The sequence below is a fragment of the Equus caballus genome, chromosome 26, assembly GCF_041296265.1.
Source record: "Equus caballus isolate H_3958 breed thoroughbred chromosome 26, TB-T2T, whole genome shotgun sequence".
Lineage (NCBI taxonomy): Eukaryota > Metazoa > Chordata > Mammalia > Perissodactyla > Equidae > Equus > Equus caballus.
The window spans coordinates 37,653,826-37,669,716 of record NC_091709.1 but is presented as its reverse complement, the minus strand read 5'-3'; the positions used below and the strand labels follow the sequence as shown (position 1 = coordinate 37,669,716).

At 45.0% G+C, this 15,891-nt stretch overlaps 1 protein-coding gene across 1 annotated transcript in view; it reads right to left on the bottom strand.

Annotated features, from left to right (window-relative positions):
• Positions 1–15,891, bottom strand: part of MRPS6 (mitochondrial ribosomal protein S6) — a 76,938-nt gene that overhangs the window by 17,928 nt on the left and 43,119 nt on the right. Inside the window, 1 exon segment of the mRNA NM_001433627.1 lies at positions 7,539–7,678. Coding sequence (NP_001420556.1) covers positions 7,539–7,678 — 140 coding nt within the window.

Sequence of the window (15,891 nt, the reverse complement as noted above, 5' to 3'; positions counted from 1 at the left end):
AAATGCAAATGGGTTTGTGCCCACAACCACAGCTGTGACAGTCACTTCATGCTTATCACCCTGCTGATCTGTGCCTGGAGCTCATGTGGGCAAAGACTGCTTCTACTCCCATGCTCCTTATTACACCATGGAAATTTCCACAAAAAGGAACCACCACCAAAACAGAGAAGGGGGGAATGGCTCAGAGATGGACAGATCTTCCTGTATTCATCACTCCCCGTTGAAAGCTGAACCTCTTACCTCCCCACCTCCCTCCCAGGGAACCAAGAAGTCCCTCCCCATCACGAGGGAACCAAGCAGAAGCCCTGGACAAACTCAATCTCCACCTGCCTTAGTGACCCAAGCACACGGGTCAACAGTCCATTATGGCTTCCCACACAGGAAAGAACGTGACCAATTCCTGGTTGCTGCCAGTATATATTCTTTTTTCTCACCTAGTTATCTTGGGCAAACTTAACTGATCAACGAATATCTACTAAGGCCAAACCTCAGAAGGAGGCTAACAAGATGAGGTACACACGGCCTCAACCTCCTGAACATTTAGGCCAGCTGGGGAGAGAAGTCACAGGGCCGCTGTGCTAGCAGAAACCCAGGCTTCCACTACTTCCACAAGATGCCCAGTTCTGCAGGAGAGAGTGGAAATGACGTGGGGTCAGCGACACCTGACTCCCAGCGGCTGGGTTTTCTAACTACAGATGACCTGAGGCATGACAATAAGACTTTTTTCAGATATGAAAGACGCACCAAGTGCAGCCTGGCATCTGCATTTTTACACATGAAGGAAGTGAGGCCCAGGAACAACCTCCTTGGAGCTGTAGTTCTGGGCGGCTTCTGAGGCCTCTAAGGAGCCCTTCCGCAGGACAGTACTGGGCCCTAACAGACCTGTAAAAATGGGAGTTAGGTTGCAAAAATGACCTTGGAACTCCCCTGACACCCACTCCCTCCATCTTGCTGAAGGCTGCCATGGAGAAGCCATTCTGAAATCCAGATGAGCTGCTGTTAGGGGCCCAAAGAGGGGCTCAGTGTCTCCAGAGGCATCTGAGAGCCATGTGCCCCACCTTCCTCCTGGCCCTACGAGAGGGGAGGATCAAGAGGACTCAATAACCGCAATGAGATATCAACGTCTGCTTCTCCCCCTAACCAAGCTGGCAGAACCAAAACACAAGACCACAAGTCACAACACATGCGGACTCTTTCTTATCTCCAGCTTCATGATAAGCTCCTCAGTCAAGGTAGAATAGTTCAGAATTATGACTACAGTCGCAACTGCCTAAATAAACGCAAAAGTTGAGATTCCAATATGAAAAAAATATATTAGTTCCCCAAATAGTTTTCCATTCTCTACTCTGACTCTAATCAATGATTAATAGATGGGCAGAGCGTTTTGAAAAACCCCAGCTTAGCAATCTAAAATCTAATTATGTTATACGTTTCCAGGACCTTCAGCCATGTGCTCAGCGGCGCCAGTGAAATGGTTCTGCACACCAGGCAGCCAGGGTGGACGGAAGCATCACCATCGCCTTAGACACAAAGCCCAACAGTGTTTACATTTAAAGGTGTGTTTTCCCACGTGTGGTTATCTACAAGGTAGACACCAGCTTTAGCCAAGCAGCTCTCTTTTCTTTAGAAAAGCACTTAACTTTTATCAGCACCAACTCTGCACAAGTGGAAGTAAGATGACTGATACTGGCCGAGGAGAGAAAGTACAAAAAAAGGTGCAGTCCACTAACGCGTTTCTCCTCCCAGATTCTGAGGTTCAAAAGCCGGAGGAACAGCGAACTATTCTGTAGGTTGAACCTGCCCACACGGTCTTCAAGGTGAAAATTTACCCTCCTTTGTAGTTCTTAAGACACTCACACTACAAAACTCTCCACTACCATGACAAACTCCAGAGAGATCCGGGAAGACCCGGAGAAATGGCTTCCCCAGGACAGACTGAGCCCAATGCTGGAAAACGAAGCCAGCAAGAAGACTCCACCCAGAGCAGCAGCACGAGGGAGCCAGCAGCTCTCACTGTTCTTTCTGCTCCTCCTCCCTAGGGTCCTAGCGCTGAGCACCACTCAGTCACCTTCTGACACAAGTCTATGTAGACAGCCCAGGGCTGCCAGCCCCCAGCTCCGCAACCCCCCATGTTCAGGGAGGAAACGTGTCTTCTTGCAATGCTCCTAAATGTAAAGGTTCTATTTGTTTTTTATTTCACGTTTGTCTTAACCCTGTATTTACAAGTTTCCCATAAAAAGTGCTTGCTTGAACTTGAGTTATATTCTTTGTCTTTGTCTCTCTCAGCCACACACTCACAGCCTCCCATTCCCCCTGGCAGACAAGTGGAAATTTCCACTGAAGCGCTCAGTGGTTCACAGTGGGTGGGAGGTGGAGGAGGGGGATGGGAGGGATCTGAAGCCATGAAGCATCTTCGAGCTTTTTTGAAAATAGAAAACAGATCTGTCTGAATGCCAGTTTCTAGACTGTATCGGTTAAACCTTGCTGGATTCAGGCTTCACTGAGGCAGTGAATTATTCACCTTAAAACCAAGATACCCTCTGCATGGAAAAGCCCCATTCTTTTTTATCTGTTTATTCTCATACATTTTAAAAACCACCAAACCTGCTGCAGAATCCTTACAAATCTTGGGGCGCTGCCACTAAAAAGAAACCTCCAAGGCCACAGCAGCCCTGCCTTGAAACCCCGTCATGGAGCAGCTACACACAAGAATGGGGTCAGGATGCTGGCCTGGACTCAATGCTGGCAGAAGAGCACGAGAACATGGAAATGTTAGCTAACGGGAAAACTACAGAGGAGAATCAATCTCCTCTAGAGAGGGTGCCAGCTCTCTTGGAGTAAGCTGCAGACACATTTGGGGAACAAGTCAGTAAAATTCCACTGGTTCACCATACAGCCTGCTATTTTTATCCTTCTGCTTACCCGTAAATAGAAGGGCATCTTATATGTAGGCCAGCAGATCTTTGCTATAAGCACCTATTCACACTTTAAAGCGGATGAGAACAGAGAAAGAAGGGAGAAAACAGGCAAGAAAAACCTCCTTCACTACTTAAGAGTTCTTACACAGACGCATTCTGCCGTCACCCCAATCTCACTGCAGTAAAATGAGACCCGGTAGAAACAGACAAAGCCAATCTGGGGCACGCTGTTACAAACAGGCACAAGCCCGGCACTAAATACGGACCCCGATTTCTTCTATAGTTCCCTCTCATGCACCAGCAGGCACTCACGAGTCTCAGTCCAGCCCCATCTAGTGGGAAGACAGCCTTCAACTAGTACGTGCAGCCCTGGAGTACGATGCTGAAGTGGTTCTGGCAGAGGGTGATGGACACTGTGATGCAGTAAAATGCCTGCCCCTTTCTAGCAAGGGTCTGAATGAGTATCTGCTCCCACTGCTCCCCGCTGCATGTGTGACATCTTCCCCTTTCTGACTGCGAGGAACACTACGATTTTTCCACAACACCAACCCTGCCCTTCCCACAGAGTCGATGACGCTATGAAAGGTACAAAGGAGAGAGGAGCTAGGGGGCCTCCAAGAGACCAAAGCAAATCCAGAACAGAGAATGAACCGTAAGCCTTCTAAGACCTCTCAGCTCTGAATCATGCTCCAGGGGTTTCCAGACACCGCTTGGCAACAACGGGGCGGGGGAGTGGGGGGACAGTGAGCGAGGCCAGAAGCCCCCATCTGGAAAGCTGGGAGAAGACCCAAACTTCCCAACCACCCCAACCTGGTCCAAACAGCAACAGGAGGATCTGGTCAACTCCTCCCTGTTCCTAAATTCACATCACGTGGGAGACAACTAATGTGGGACGCGGCTTCCCTAGAAGAACAGTCTTACTTATAGCTGAAATATCAACCGCATCCCCGACAAAGGGGACGTGACCCAGGATCCACTCTGCGGCCAGGTGCAACGCAGAGCAGCATTTTTAAAAACAAGTTTTCAAATGGTGTTCAGCTGTACGTAAATGACTATCCCATTTCTACTGAGCCTCAGAGATTTTGAGTTAAGTAACTTTCCGTGGATCAGCCTAGGAACTTAACCATCAAATTGTTCCAATGGGAAAATAGGTTGCTAGCTATAAACCAAAGACTTTCAGACAAATTTCTGGAATGGAACCTCTTTCTAAAGGGGGGACTGACCAAATTAGTATTTGGAATATAACGATTGTATTTTGGGGGCATAAACCGCATAAAAAGGCTTGACACAATAATAAACACCAGCTACAACTTTCAAGGTACTACCTCTTCCTCCTTCACAAATACTCCTGAAGTAGCAGGATCTCTCTGAGCAAAGCACTTTTGCACTCTCATTTCTCTCTCAGGTTCACTTGGCATGTGTGCAACAGGGTGTGGATCCGGGGGAAGGAGGTGAGCATGGGAGAACAGGAGAGGCAATCACCCCACATGATGGGACGTAACTGCAACAGAGACGCCTGGCTGTCGGCCTGGGCTGGTGACCCTGCTGTGCTGGGCCTCTGCTTACACCTCCTTGCTGGCGCCTAGGTTAGCCATATGCAGGCAAGCCCCTGATTCAGCTGAAAACTCCTTGAGATCAGGAACCACAACAATCACAAGAACCATCCTGAGACCCGGGAATACCACTACGACATATTGTTTGTTCTCATAAAACGTAAAAGCAACATACACATAATACCAAGAGCACCACTGTGCAATGTGGATTCTCAGAGGACATCTAGGCTCACTCATTAGCCAGCTATAAAACTGGCTCTCGCACACCAGCCTTGGGATTCGAATCAGTGCCCCACCAAAATCACAGATCCATGTAATGGCCTCCAGGACTGTTCAAAAAGAGCAAAAAACTTCTGAATGCTGATAAATGTGCAACAGACAAGACTGCTCTGTTTCTCCTTAGAGCACTTCCTAAGAGCGAGCCTGCCCAGCACCCAGCACACCCTGGCACGTAATCTGCTTACTACATGTTTGTAACATCTCCTGTGGCTACATGCAACACACATAAACAACTTGTCAAACGAACAAAATGCCTGCTACAAATGTCGCTGAGGTTAGTGATACGGAAGAACCGGCTAAAGCCAGAAGAATTTCCGACTACGCTGAAGCTCCACCCTGCAGACACCTGACATACCACTCAACTCTACCCTCACATCCAGGGAATTCCAAACCACAGCCTCATTTACGAGAAGTCACTGAGAAGGGTATCCGTGAGCGTTACAAAAATAAAAGAAAACATGGTCAAATAAAATCGATAAATGAAGGCATCTTACCGAAGGGCTTCTGACCATTTACGTGCTAACATGTGCTGTGAATCTCGAGAAGGGATCAGATCAGGCAAGTCTTCCCAAGTGAACTGATCACACACACACACCCCCCATTTTTCGGTGGAGCATACCTGTATAACTAGTGTAGCAGAGACCACACTTCAGAAAACATCACCGTAAACAAATAAATACCAGACAGTGATTTATCCCAGAAAAACAAGCTTAAAACATGACATGAGTGACTGGGGCTGGTCACCACCTTTCTGTGTCTATATATAACACACCTTAAGAATGTTGCTTCCCTAGGGGTCGGCCCCGTGGCCGAGTGGTTAAGTTCGTGCACTCCGCTGCAGCGGCCTGGGCCGCCAGTTTAGATCCTGGGTGTGGACATGGCACCACCTGTCAGGCCACGCTGAGGCGGCGTCCCACAAGCCACAACTAAAAGGACCTGCAACTAAGATACACAACTATGTACGGGGGGGAATTGGGGAGATAAAGCACTAAAGAAAAAGAAAAAGAATGAATGTTGCTTCTGCTTTGCTGAAGAATCTGAAAGTAAAAGAACCAGAATAAAACCCTTAAATGTAAATGAACTACGTGAGAGCAACCCAGTCCTTGGTGGGGCACGTATACCTTGTCAGGAATCTGGAACGTGGGGCTAATGCTGTTAGCAGTTCTGGCGTAGTTCCAGGTGAGTTCTTCCAGGATCTGAACTTATCCAGCCATAAAAGAGAAACAGCACCACCCCACCCCACCACTGCACACAGAGGCCTGAAAACTGAGTTAGTACAACGGCTCTCAAAGTGTGGTCCTGGGACAGCAGCAGGAGCACGACCCAGACGCTTATGAGAAGTGCAAATTCTAGGATGCTGGTCATACCAGTCCTCAACAAAGTCAAATCCTCCACTTGGAAAAATGGCAGAAGCAGCACTCCTACCGCACATCCCTGAAAATGCACAAATGAGAAACTGACTTCCCCCCGTTCAGTGCGTACCATCAGAGAACCGAGCTAAGAAGTCTTGGCTAAATTTTATGAGCTTCTCTTTAAACCAAAAGGCAAAAGGATTCATAGCCTCGCTCTTAAGTCCTTTGTGGTTAAGTTAAGGAAAAAACGTTACCCACAACCTCCATCCCTCACTGTTGTTATGATTGTGGAAGAGGAACAGCCACTGTGCATTTCACGTTGCCTAGCAACACCTCAGGCACTCTTCAGAGGTGTTCTTACGACGCTGAACACCAGCACAAAACAAGGTGAAGCAATCAAAAGACGAAATGTGCAGGATGTGCCACGTCTCGGCAGAAGGTTTAAATGCAGTCAGAAAGCCTCGGTGGGAGGCAGGACTCCACTCAGGCCTGTCCTGCACCCACCCAAGACCGCGAGCTCCACGTGACTGAAAGCAGCACTCACACAAGAGCCAGGACTGTCCACAGAGCACATCCTCAGAGATGATCTCATTCAATCCCCTGACGACGTGGGTGGCTTCGGTATCCAAGGAAGCAGGGATGAGAGAAGCTAAACGACTTGCTCTAGGCCACAGCTGGCGAGTACCAGAGAGCTGATCTACTCCTGGACTTTTTCCACCATGCTAAAACCAGATTCCCATCTTCTCTATCACCGACTTCTAGGAAACCCAACACTATGAGGAGATTCTTCCTCCAAACCAGAACCACGGGTGTGAAAAAGACACCCTTAGGACCTAGAGAAGCTTCAAATCAATTCAATACACAAGCTGATCTCAAAGGATTTCTACAAAGATAGTTATTACTACAGAATCAAATCTTTGACATACGTTTGAGGAAGTTGGTATACCCCACATGAGAAAAAATTCCATTACAGAAAATTGTGATTATTGGTTAGAGCAGGTAAAAACACTTTTCTATTGTGGGTTAGGCTCTGGTTATATACGTTAGTCATAAGAAGTACATTCTGCTTGTTATTTGCAACCTGCATATTTACAAAGGACGCATTATGTATTGTTCACTGAGGTGTTTTAAAGGCAAAAGTTAAAGAAATGCCAGGGGGAAACAGTGCTTACGTTGATGAGAAAAGTTTCCCATAAACAAAAGCTTATAAACCTGTTGCTCCTAGCGTGACCTGTCTTTGTACTCTGATCATAGTTTATTACGGGCCAGCATAACGGCATCCCATTCACAACACAACATTGCTAGGGTGTGTACCTGGATACCACCTGGCACAACGGGAGTGACTGTGAAATCACAATGATTCCTAAGATTAATTGAACAGTATTCTTTACTGAGCGCATCAAAGACATTTTCAAGTGGTTCCTGAAGACACTTACCCTCCTCGACTGTGCTGCCGGCTGTGGGCCGAGATCCGGTAAGGAAGTGCTCGCTCCCCCAGGTTCTCCAGGTCCCTCACTATCGCCCCTCTGTCCAACAGGGCTTCTATCGTGCGTTTCAAAGCAGCAGCAGTCTCTGGCTGTTTTTTCATTTTTGTTTTTAAAAAGAAGAAAAAACACATCAAAATCAATATAAGAACTAAAAGGATTAAGTCTGGTCAGTTCCAATCATAACAGCTCTATTGGTAGGGGTCTTTGGGTAAAAGCAATAGAAACTGTCTTTGGCTAACTTAAAATTTAAAAAACAAAGAGAGAGAGAGAACGCCACATTTATTGTAAGGATATGAGATAGCTCACAGATACGAAGGAAAATCTGAAGAACCAGGCCTCGGAGAGTTGAGGGACCAGAGCAGCTCCAGGGATGTGCGAGGCAGGAACTAATGAGTGGCTTCTTCAGAGCACCTTGGCCAGGATCAATCAGCGCCAGTCACGGTCAGTCCTTGTATCCCATGACTCAGAATTCAAACTCCAGGGGAAGAGCATCCTCTTGGCAGGACACTTTGATTGACCATCCCACCAAAACCATAACCAGTAGGAAAAGGGATCGTCCCCCAAAGACAAATTGAGAGAGTATAACCAGCAGGGGGAAAGGATGAGTAAGACTCAATCTCTGCCCTCGTGGAGCTTACAATCTAACAAAGGGATTAACACGAACACCCATGAAAAAGACTGGGAAGCAGAACACAGGAAGTGACACAGGGAGCAGAGAGCTCAGGGAAGGAGAAAGCACATTCGCTGAGAGATGGGTTTCATTAAGGAAACTTTACTTGAGAGGAGCCCAGAAAAACAGCAACAGGAGATGCAAAGAACAAATGCACCAGGCACCGGGTAAAGCAGCAAAGTCAAGAAAGCAGGAGCACATGGAGGAAACAGCCAGGAGTCCCACCGGAGGAAGCTCAGGACAAGGGCAAGCTGAGAAGTGAGATTAAAGGTTGGGTACAAGTATATAAGTAAGAATTACCTGACATAAAAAATAAAATTCAAACAATATAAAATCCCATCATCCAGAGATAACAGACTTTAAACGTTTTGGAGAATTTCTTTTGAGATATCTCTCTATGCATATGTATACACAAAAACTTTTGGAAGAAAAGATACTTTACAAGGGTAAATCTAAGAAGATGCAACTAACGTAATGTGGAGAATGAGGGAGAGATGAGGCGAAAGAGGGGCACTCACATATAGAGGCTGGGAGAATGGTATTATTATTAACAGCTAAAGGAAATCTAGAGAAGCTGATCGGGGACAAGAACAGATGCATCTGGCTTAGGACATGCTGAGTCTGAGATGCCCAAAGCTCCTCTAGGTTGACCTCTCCAGATGTAGAAGAAAATAAGCTCAAAAGAGGGTGCATGAGAATTACACATTTAATAGTCATCTGCATAGAAGGGCTACCTGAAGGCCCAGGGGTAGGTGAGGTCAATGAGGGAAGGGGGTAGAGGGAGGAGAAAAGACATCAACAACAGAACCTTGGGGAACACAAACATTTGCGGGCTAAAAAGAAGACTCGAATCAGAGAAGCAAATAGAAAAGGTATAGTCAAACAGTACAAGGAAACTCAGGCCTGCCTTGTCACAGAAATGAAGGAAAAAGGCAGTCTCCAGGATGACAGGGTAGAGGATGGAGAAGAAGAAAGAGCCACAGTATGGTGGCTGCACGGTCACTTGGCAAGATGGAGCTGGAAGCCAGATTGCAACGGTAGAGGTGTGACAGCAATGAAGAGAAAGAAACAGCACCAACGCCAGCACTAGAGGGGCAAACAAGCGTGAGCAAAGTGTTACAGGAGAGAAGAAACACGAGCAAGTCAGTAGTGAAAGGGGGATGAGCCAGGCAAAGGATAAAATGTAGGATTTTAAAACAACCATTACAACGACGGCAGCTATGATTTATGGCGTAACTCTCTACGCCCAACATTGGTCTAGCGCTTTACTGTTACATATTTAATCTTCACCAAAAAAAAGAGCAAAGAAGGTTCACAGATTTGGAAATTGGGGCTCTGAGAGATGCCATGACTTTGACATTACAGGGCAGCTAATAAGTGTAAAAGCCTGACGCAAGGACAAGGAACCGTACAAAGCAGAGTCAGGGGAGGCGGCCAGAGGACTCCTTGGCAAGGAAAAGGGAGCTCCTCCTCAAAGACATAGTGAAGGGACGCAGGCAAAGAGATATTGAAGTGCAGGAGGGAACTTAAGAAAAGACTACCTTCCGGTGACTCATTCTGGATCAAATGGAAGAAAACTGCACAACAAGTTTAAGTGTGCATTCCGGTACTCAGAGAAAATCCACTATATGCCTGCACATCTTCCTTCTGACGCACACTGCTAAAGTGCGGTGAATGCACTAAGAATTAGTTTAAGGTTTAGAAATAAAATTTTCACTTTCATTTCTATTGTAGCCCACCAGGGACTTTAAAAATTCCTACTGAAATTATATTTATTTATGTATTTAACCAACCTTATGATAAAAGAGAAATTTCCTGGAAACAATAAAAATAGGGGCCAAAACCTCTTCACATTAATACTAACTAGGTAAAAAGTCCATGGCAATCTCTCCGTATGACTGTATACAAACATATTTTTATACAGTTCTAATCGACATGGAGACTAAGTTCTTCTCGCATTTCATTAGTTCAGAGACATTTCCAAATTTCTGCAGAAGCCTCATTACTAACAGCAGGGCAATATTTCATTTCATTAAAAATGCTATTTCTTGACCTGGTATTGCATCAATTATAAGGTGGATGAATAGTCTCGCCAAAGAATGAATGGATAAGGCTTAAAAAAAAAAAACCTGAATTGAGTCTTCTGATTAGCTATCCAAATCATAAATTTTAATTTCAGTTTTGCCTGGTTAAAAAGGAATATATCTCAATACCTCATCTTGTTTAAATTCCAACTGAAGTGTTTACAGTATAAAACACAGAGCACCCTCTTCTGAAAGTAAGAGCTTGTGAAATAAAGATTTTCTTCTGTCCAGAAAAGGGGAAGGGCTACCCAACAAGAAGGTAACTTAGAAAATATCACAACGTGTCTTCTTTGACTTTGGTACGTCAAGGTCAAATGGGAGACTGCTTGGATGGCCACAACCATTTCACTGTAATTTCAAATTACACAAAAGATTAAAAAGAAAGATGAGGAGGGGCAAAAATATTTCTTTTACGTTAGGGGAGCTAGACTTGTCCCATAAATGTTACCTCATCACTCTAAACCAGGGGTCAGCAAACCAGAGCCTGTGGGCCCAATTCTTGGACTCACTACTTGTTTTTGCAAATAAAGTTTCATGGGAACACAGACAGCTCATGCATTTATATACTGTCCACGGCTGCTTTCATGCTAAAGGCACAGCTGTAATTAAGCAGAGACTGTATGGCCCACAAAGCCTGAACTATGTACTATCTGGCCGACCTCTGCTCTACATTGGAATAGGTCGAGGGCAGCCAGCAAGGCCTTAATCCACTCATCCTAAAATGCACCACAAACAAAACCATGAGCCTGGGTCACTGCGGTGCAGACAGTGAACTCCCCATGGGACGGGTCGTCAGGCAGACACGCAGGGCACCAACCCAGCTGGACAACATCAGCCTGGTGGATCAAGTCACCGCGGGATGCAGAAGCGATTCTACGAATCTGCACCACGCCACCCACCAAGCTCCTAATCTCCTCACCAACCCAAGTTGCCATCTTCAACTGTCCTCATTTGGTGAAACTCACAGATCTACTAAAATACAATTCTTAGACTTCAAAAAAAACAAAGTTCTGCTCGATCCAGCACAATGTTCAGTTTGTGAAAACATATGGTCTACAGGAAGCCAAGCACGTCACTGCCGTAATTCTCACTTACGAGGCCTCTGAACCATAGAATTCCAACTACTCCAAGACAGGCTGTGCGTGCTCCTTATGGGCTCCCCCACCCAGTCTGAATGCAACTCCCTAAGACGCTCCTCCAATCCACCATATGTTAATGAAACACAATTTTGGCAAGGCACAGACTGGGGGGCTGAAAACGTTCACTTGAAGAAAATACAGAAAAGCAACTGAATGAATGTGAATGGAAACTAGGAAACCTGGATTCCAGTCCCAGCTCATTCACTAAGGAGTTATACAATCCTGGGTAAATTATTAAAATTTATCAATTTTAAACTTGTGTCTGTCTCCTCATGTCCTAAATTGAGGGTTCTCAGCAAATTTTCTGTCTCTACAAGCTTCGCATGAACAGCACTCATTTCTCAAAATATCCTGGGAGTATACAAAGTCTGAGCAAAGTGTCTTTGCTTTTCACCTCCTCATTCCGACATCCTTGTCACTCAAAAGTGCCCCCGCGCCCCGCGCTCTCCACGTCCTTCCCGTTACTGTTACACAGCACTGAGGCGTCTACGAAGGTTCTTTCATCACTAGAACCTACATTCAGGAGAGCAAGGACTTGGTCTGTCTTGGCTACAACTGCAGTCGCAAAGTCTGAAACAGTCTGTATTACGGAGCAGGCACTAGAAATGGCTGTCAAGGAAACGAACATAGCAATTAGGCCTCCCTAAGCGGGTCTCTTGCTTGCTTCCTCCCATTTTTTCTCGAGGAATCCTAGGTTTCCTCATATCTCTACTATGACTTGAAGCCACTTTTCATATACAACATAGCTTGCTATCAGGGTAGTGACTGTAACACAGGAGCAAAATTACAATATGACTGTTTTTCTATTTATTTCATGTAGTGCCAGAATGCTGCTGTTAACACTGATACTGTAGTTTAAAAGAATTCAGAATTCATCTAATAGACGTGAAACTAAGTATTTCATGTATTTAAAAAATATCAAGTTCAAATATATATACAAATATAAATGTTAAACTTAGATTGTTCTAATTATTTGCTGATAAGATAAAAGTACTATCCAAAACATTTACACTAAACAATACTTTAAAAAATTCATCCTAGGAGCCGCCCAGTGGCTGAGTTCCCACACTCCGCTTCAGCAGCCCAGGGTTTCCTGGTTCAGATCCCAGGCATAGACCTACACACAGCTCATCAAGCCATGCTGTGGCGGCATCCCACATACAAAATAGAGGAAGACTGGCACAGATGTTAGCTCAACAACACTCTTCCTCAAGCAAAAAGAGGAAATTGGCAATATGTTATCTCAGGGCCAATCTTCCTCATAAAAAAAATCATTCTAGACAAAATTAAATACAATTTTTGATCTTAGTATTATTAATTACTGAAAGTACTCATGTTCAAGCTACAAAAGAAGACTTAGGGAAAACCCAACAGCTAACCTCAAAGATTTGCAGGGCTACCGTGCAAAAGACAGATATGTTTTATTTTGGTTGGACCCTCAAAGTTAGTCAGGAATCAAAGGTAAAAACTACAGAGAAACAGAGCCTTGTGCATAAACAAGGACACATTTCTAAAAATTACAGCTATATGAAAGTGAAACAGGCTGCCCTGTGAAGCAGTGGCCTTCCCATCACTAGGAGAGCACAGACACAGGATGACTATTCCATTAGTCTTTGCACTGGGCAGGAGGCTGGACTCACTAACTTTTTCTAAAGCCCCTGCCAAGATTATACTATTCTGGCGCCACTCATCGTTCTGAAGGACACTCTGAAGGGCAAACGGCTTTTCAAAAAAATCGACAGTTGCATGATGGTGAGGAATACCTTGACCACTAGTAAAATTTGGTGCTGCTGCCTGGATTTATGTGACGGCACCCGCTGTCTCACCCACTCCTGCTTCTGCAATGATCCCCTGGAAGGGTCCCTGGGAAGCCCAAGTCTACATTTTGAAAAGTGCAGTTCTACACAGTCTACTGGGCAACGTCTCTACAACAAAGACAAGAGGAAAAAGATGGGAAAATAAAAGGAAAGACATCTCTACTTGCCCCCAAAATAACATCCCCATCCAGTAAGGTTATTCAAACTAAGAATTCATGGGAGTATCATACACAGCACCATTTGGCCAATGACCAATGTTTAATGTAATTAAACATATTGTCACTCCAGAAGAGAGGCTTGTCAACAAAATTATCTCCTAAATTAGACTCTCTGGGAAAATCAGTTTCAAGCCAGAGGCCCGTGGGTGCACCCAGCTATCACTACAACACCCTTACAGTTGACCAGGAAATAAACAGCACACAGAATTCACAACATTTAATGGCGTGTGGCATCTACCCACATCCTACTGTTCTCACTTTACAAAGAGTTGTACAACTCCCAGGAGCAAGAAGACGTAGGGAAGGCGAAGTCAGGTCAGAAAACCATCCAAATCTGTGAAAATCTAAGTGTAAAAGCCTTTCCCATTCTTTGCTGCATCCTGCTTTTGGGGTTTATCTCCTTAAAAGTTTTTCCTTGAAATTTACATTTTCAAATAGAGAGGACATCCCTGGCAATTCTGCATTGAGATTTTCACTGCAATTTGAAACAGAAAATGTGTGAGCAACTTTCAACAGCCGAACAGGCTTCAGGGAAGTTCTGTCAGTAGCAGACCTCGGAATAACAGCACAGATAACCATCCACCTCAAACGTGTGCAGCGCCAGCCCTGCCCAGGACATCTGCAGAGCCCACCTCCGGAAACGGTCCCCCCAGAACTGCTCTATCAAATATTTTCATGACTCATGAGAACCCCTCTTGCCCCACAAGTGGTTGAATCAAGAGCTCCAGTCCTGTAGGTAATTAAGGGCTAAAAATTATTAAGCGCAGAAGCTATTTAAAAAATTCAATAAAGACAAGTCTAGAACACTAAAAAAGTAAAGATACACAAACACAGCTCGAACGTGACTATCCTTACCTACACGGACTATGTTATACTCTGTATAACTTGTAGGTAAGTGAGTAGGAGAGTTCACTTTTATGGGCTTTTTAAAAGTCAAAGATAGAAAATGCTTTTGACAACTTAACTGCTCTACTACTTTGCTCATGAATCCTATCCAATAAAAGAGATGGGAACCAATACACATGAAGTGTACGAGGCAAGTGGCAAATACTGTAATGCAGTGAAAAACTGTTTCTTTTTACAAGCCACTGTTGTGTGCTCTGAAAACACAAAAACAACTCAAATCTTTAAAGTAACGTGAGATTAAATAGTGTAGATTCACAGTGTAGACGTATCAAGTGGTCATTTAACTATGAACACTCCGGAGCCCTAAGAGATGCTGAAGTGCGTATTAAATGAACAGCCCTCGTGACTATGACATTTAATTTACACGATCACCTTTATGAGAAACAGTTATGGGGGGCCACCTAGAAATTTTTATTGGAGAACAAGTGTAAAGTAATTTTAACGTCACAAATCAGCTGTAAGAGTAGGGCTCTACATCTGTGTCTGGAAATGAGTGAGAGCAAACTGCACGACTGCATAAGCACGCCCAGCTCTGCGGGCAGCAGGAATCAGAGTGGACCTCACGAAACTGCCGTCGGGGGGCATCAAGAACAGTCCGACACCGACCCTCTTTTAAGGCTCAACCTCGCATTCATCTGGAAACGTTCCTCTCAAGAGTCTTCCTCAAGACAAGCATTTCCAAGTTGCTCACTGTGAAATTCGCCTCCAAAAGGACAGCCACAGGGATGTGACACACAGAGTCCCACCCCTTTAGAGTCTATGATGTAGTTATGAAGACAGACACACGTAAGCAACCAATAAGAGGGAGGGTGAAACACAAGCAAGAGCAACACAAAAAACAACAATGCTACAAGAGCAGAGAAGGAGCAATGACTGCTGACTGGGGGGCTGGAGAGGGCGGACTTCAGCCAGACCCTGAGGCTGAACGCCTCTGAGAGGCGGAGAGGTGCTCTCAGAGGGGGTCTGGACTGAGAGCAGGACAGAAGGCCAGGAAGCAGGTTCTGATGGAATTCTTATTTGGGGTATAATCAATGTGGGCACTGTGTCTGGTATAGGTAGAAGCCATTGCTTTTTTCCACTCATGGCAATTTTTTGCCTAGAATATTAACATTTCAGTTTCTTCAAACACTCAGCTACACTGTTGGGAAAAATATAAACTTCCTGGAGGACAATTTGGCAATATTATATTAGTTTAAAATGTGTATACCTCCAATCCCTCAGCCACTTCTAGGAACTTACTCTACAACAACTGCCACACCCACGCACAAGGATTTAGCTATGAAAACCTCACTGCAAAGTTATTAGGACAGTGAACAAAAGGGAATACAGTTGTCCACTAATAGGAGACCGGTTCAACAAATTATTTTCATTGATTGAACAAGTATTATGCAACTATTAAAAAATGAGATGTTGGTGCCAGCCTGGTGGCCCAGTGGTTAAGTTTGCACACACTCCTTTGGAGGCCCGG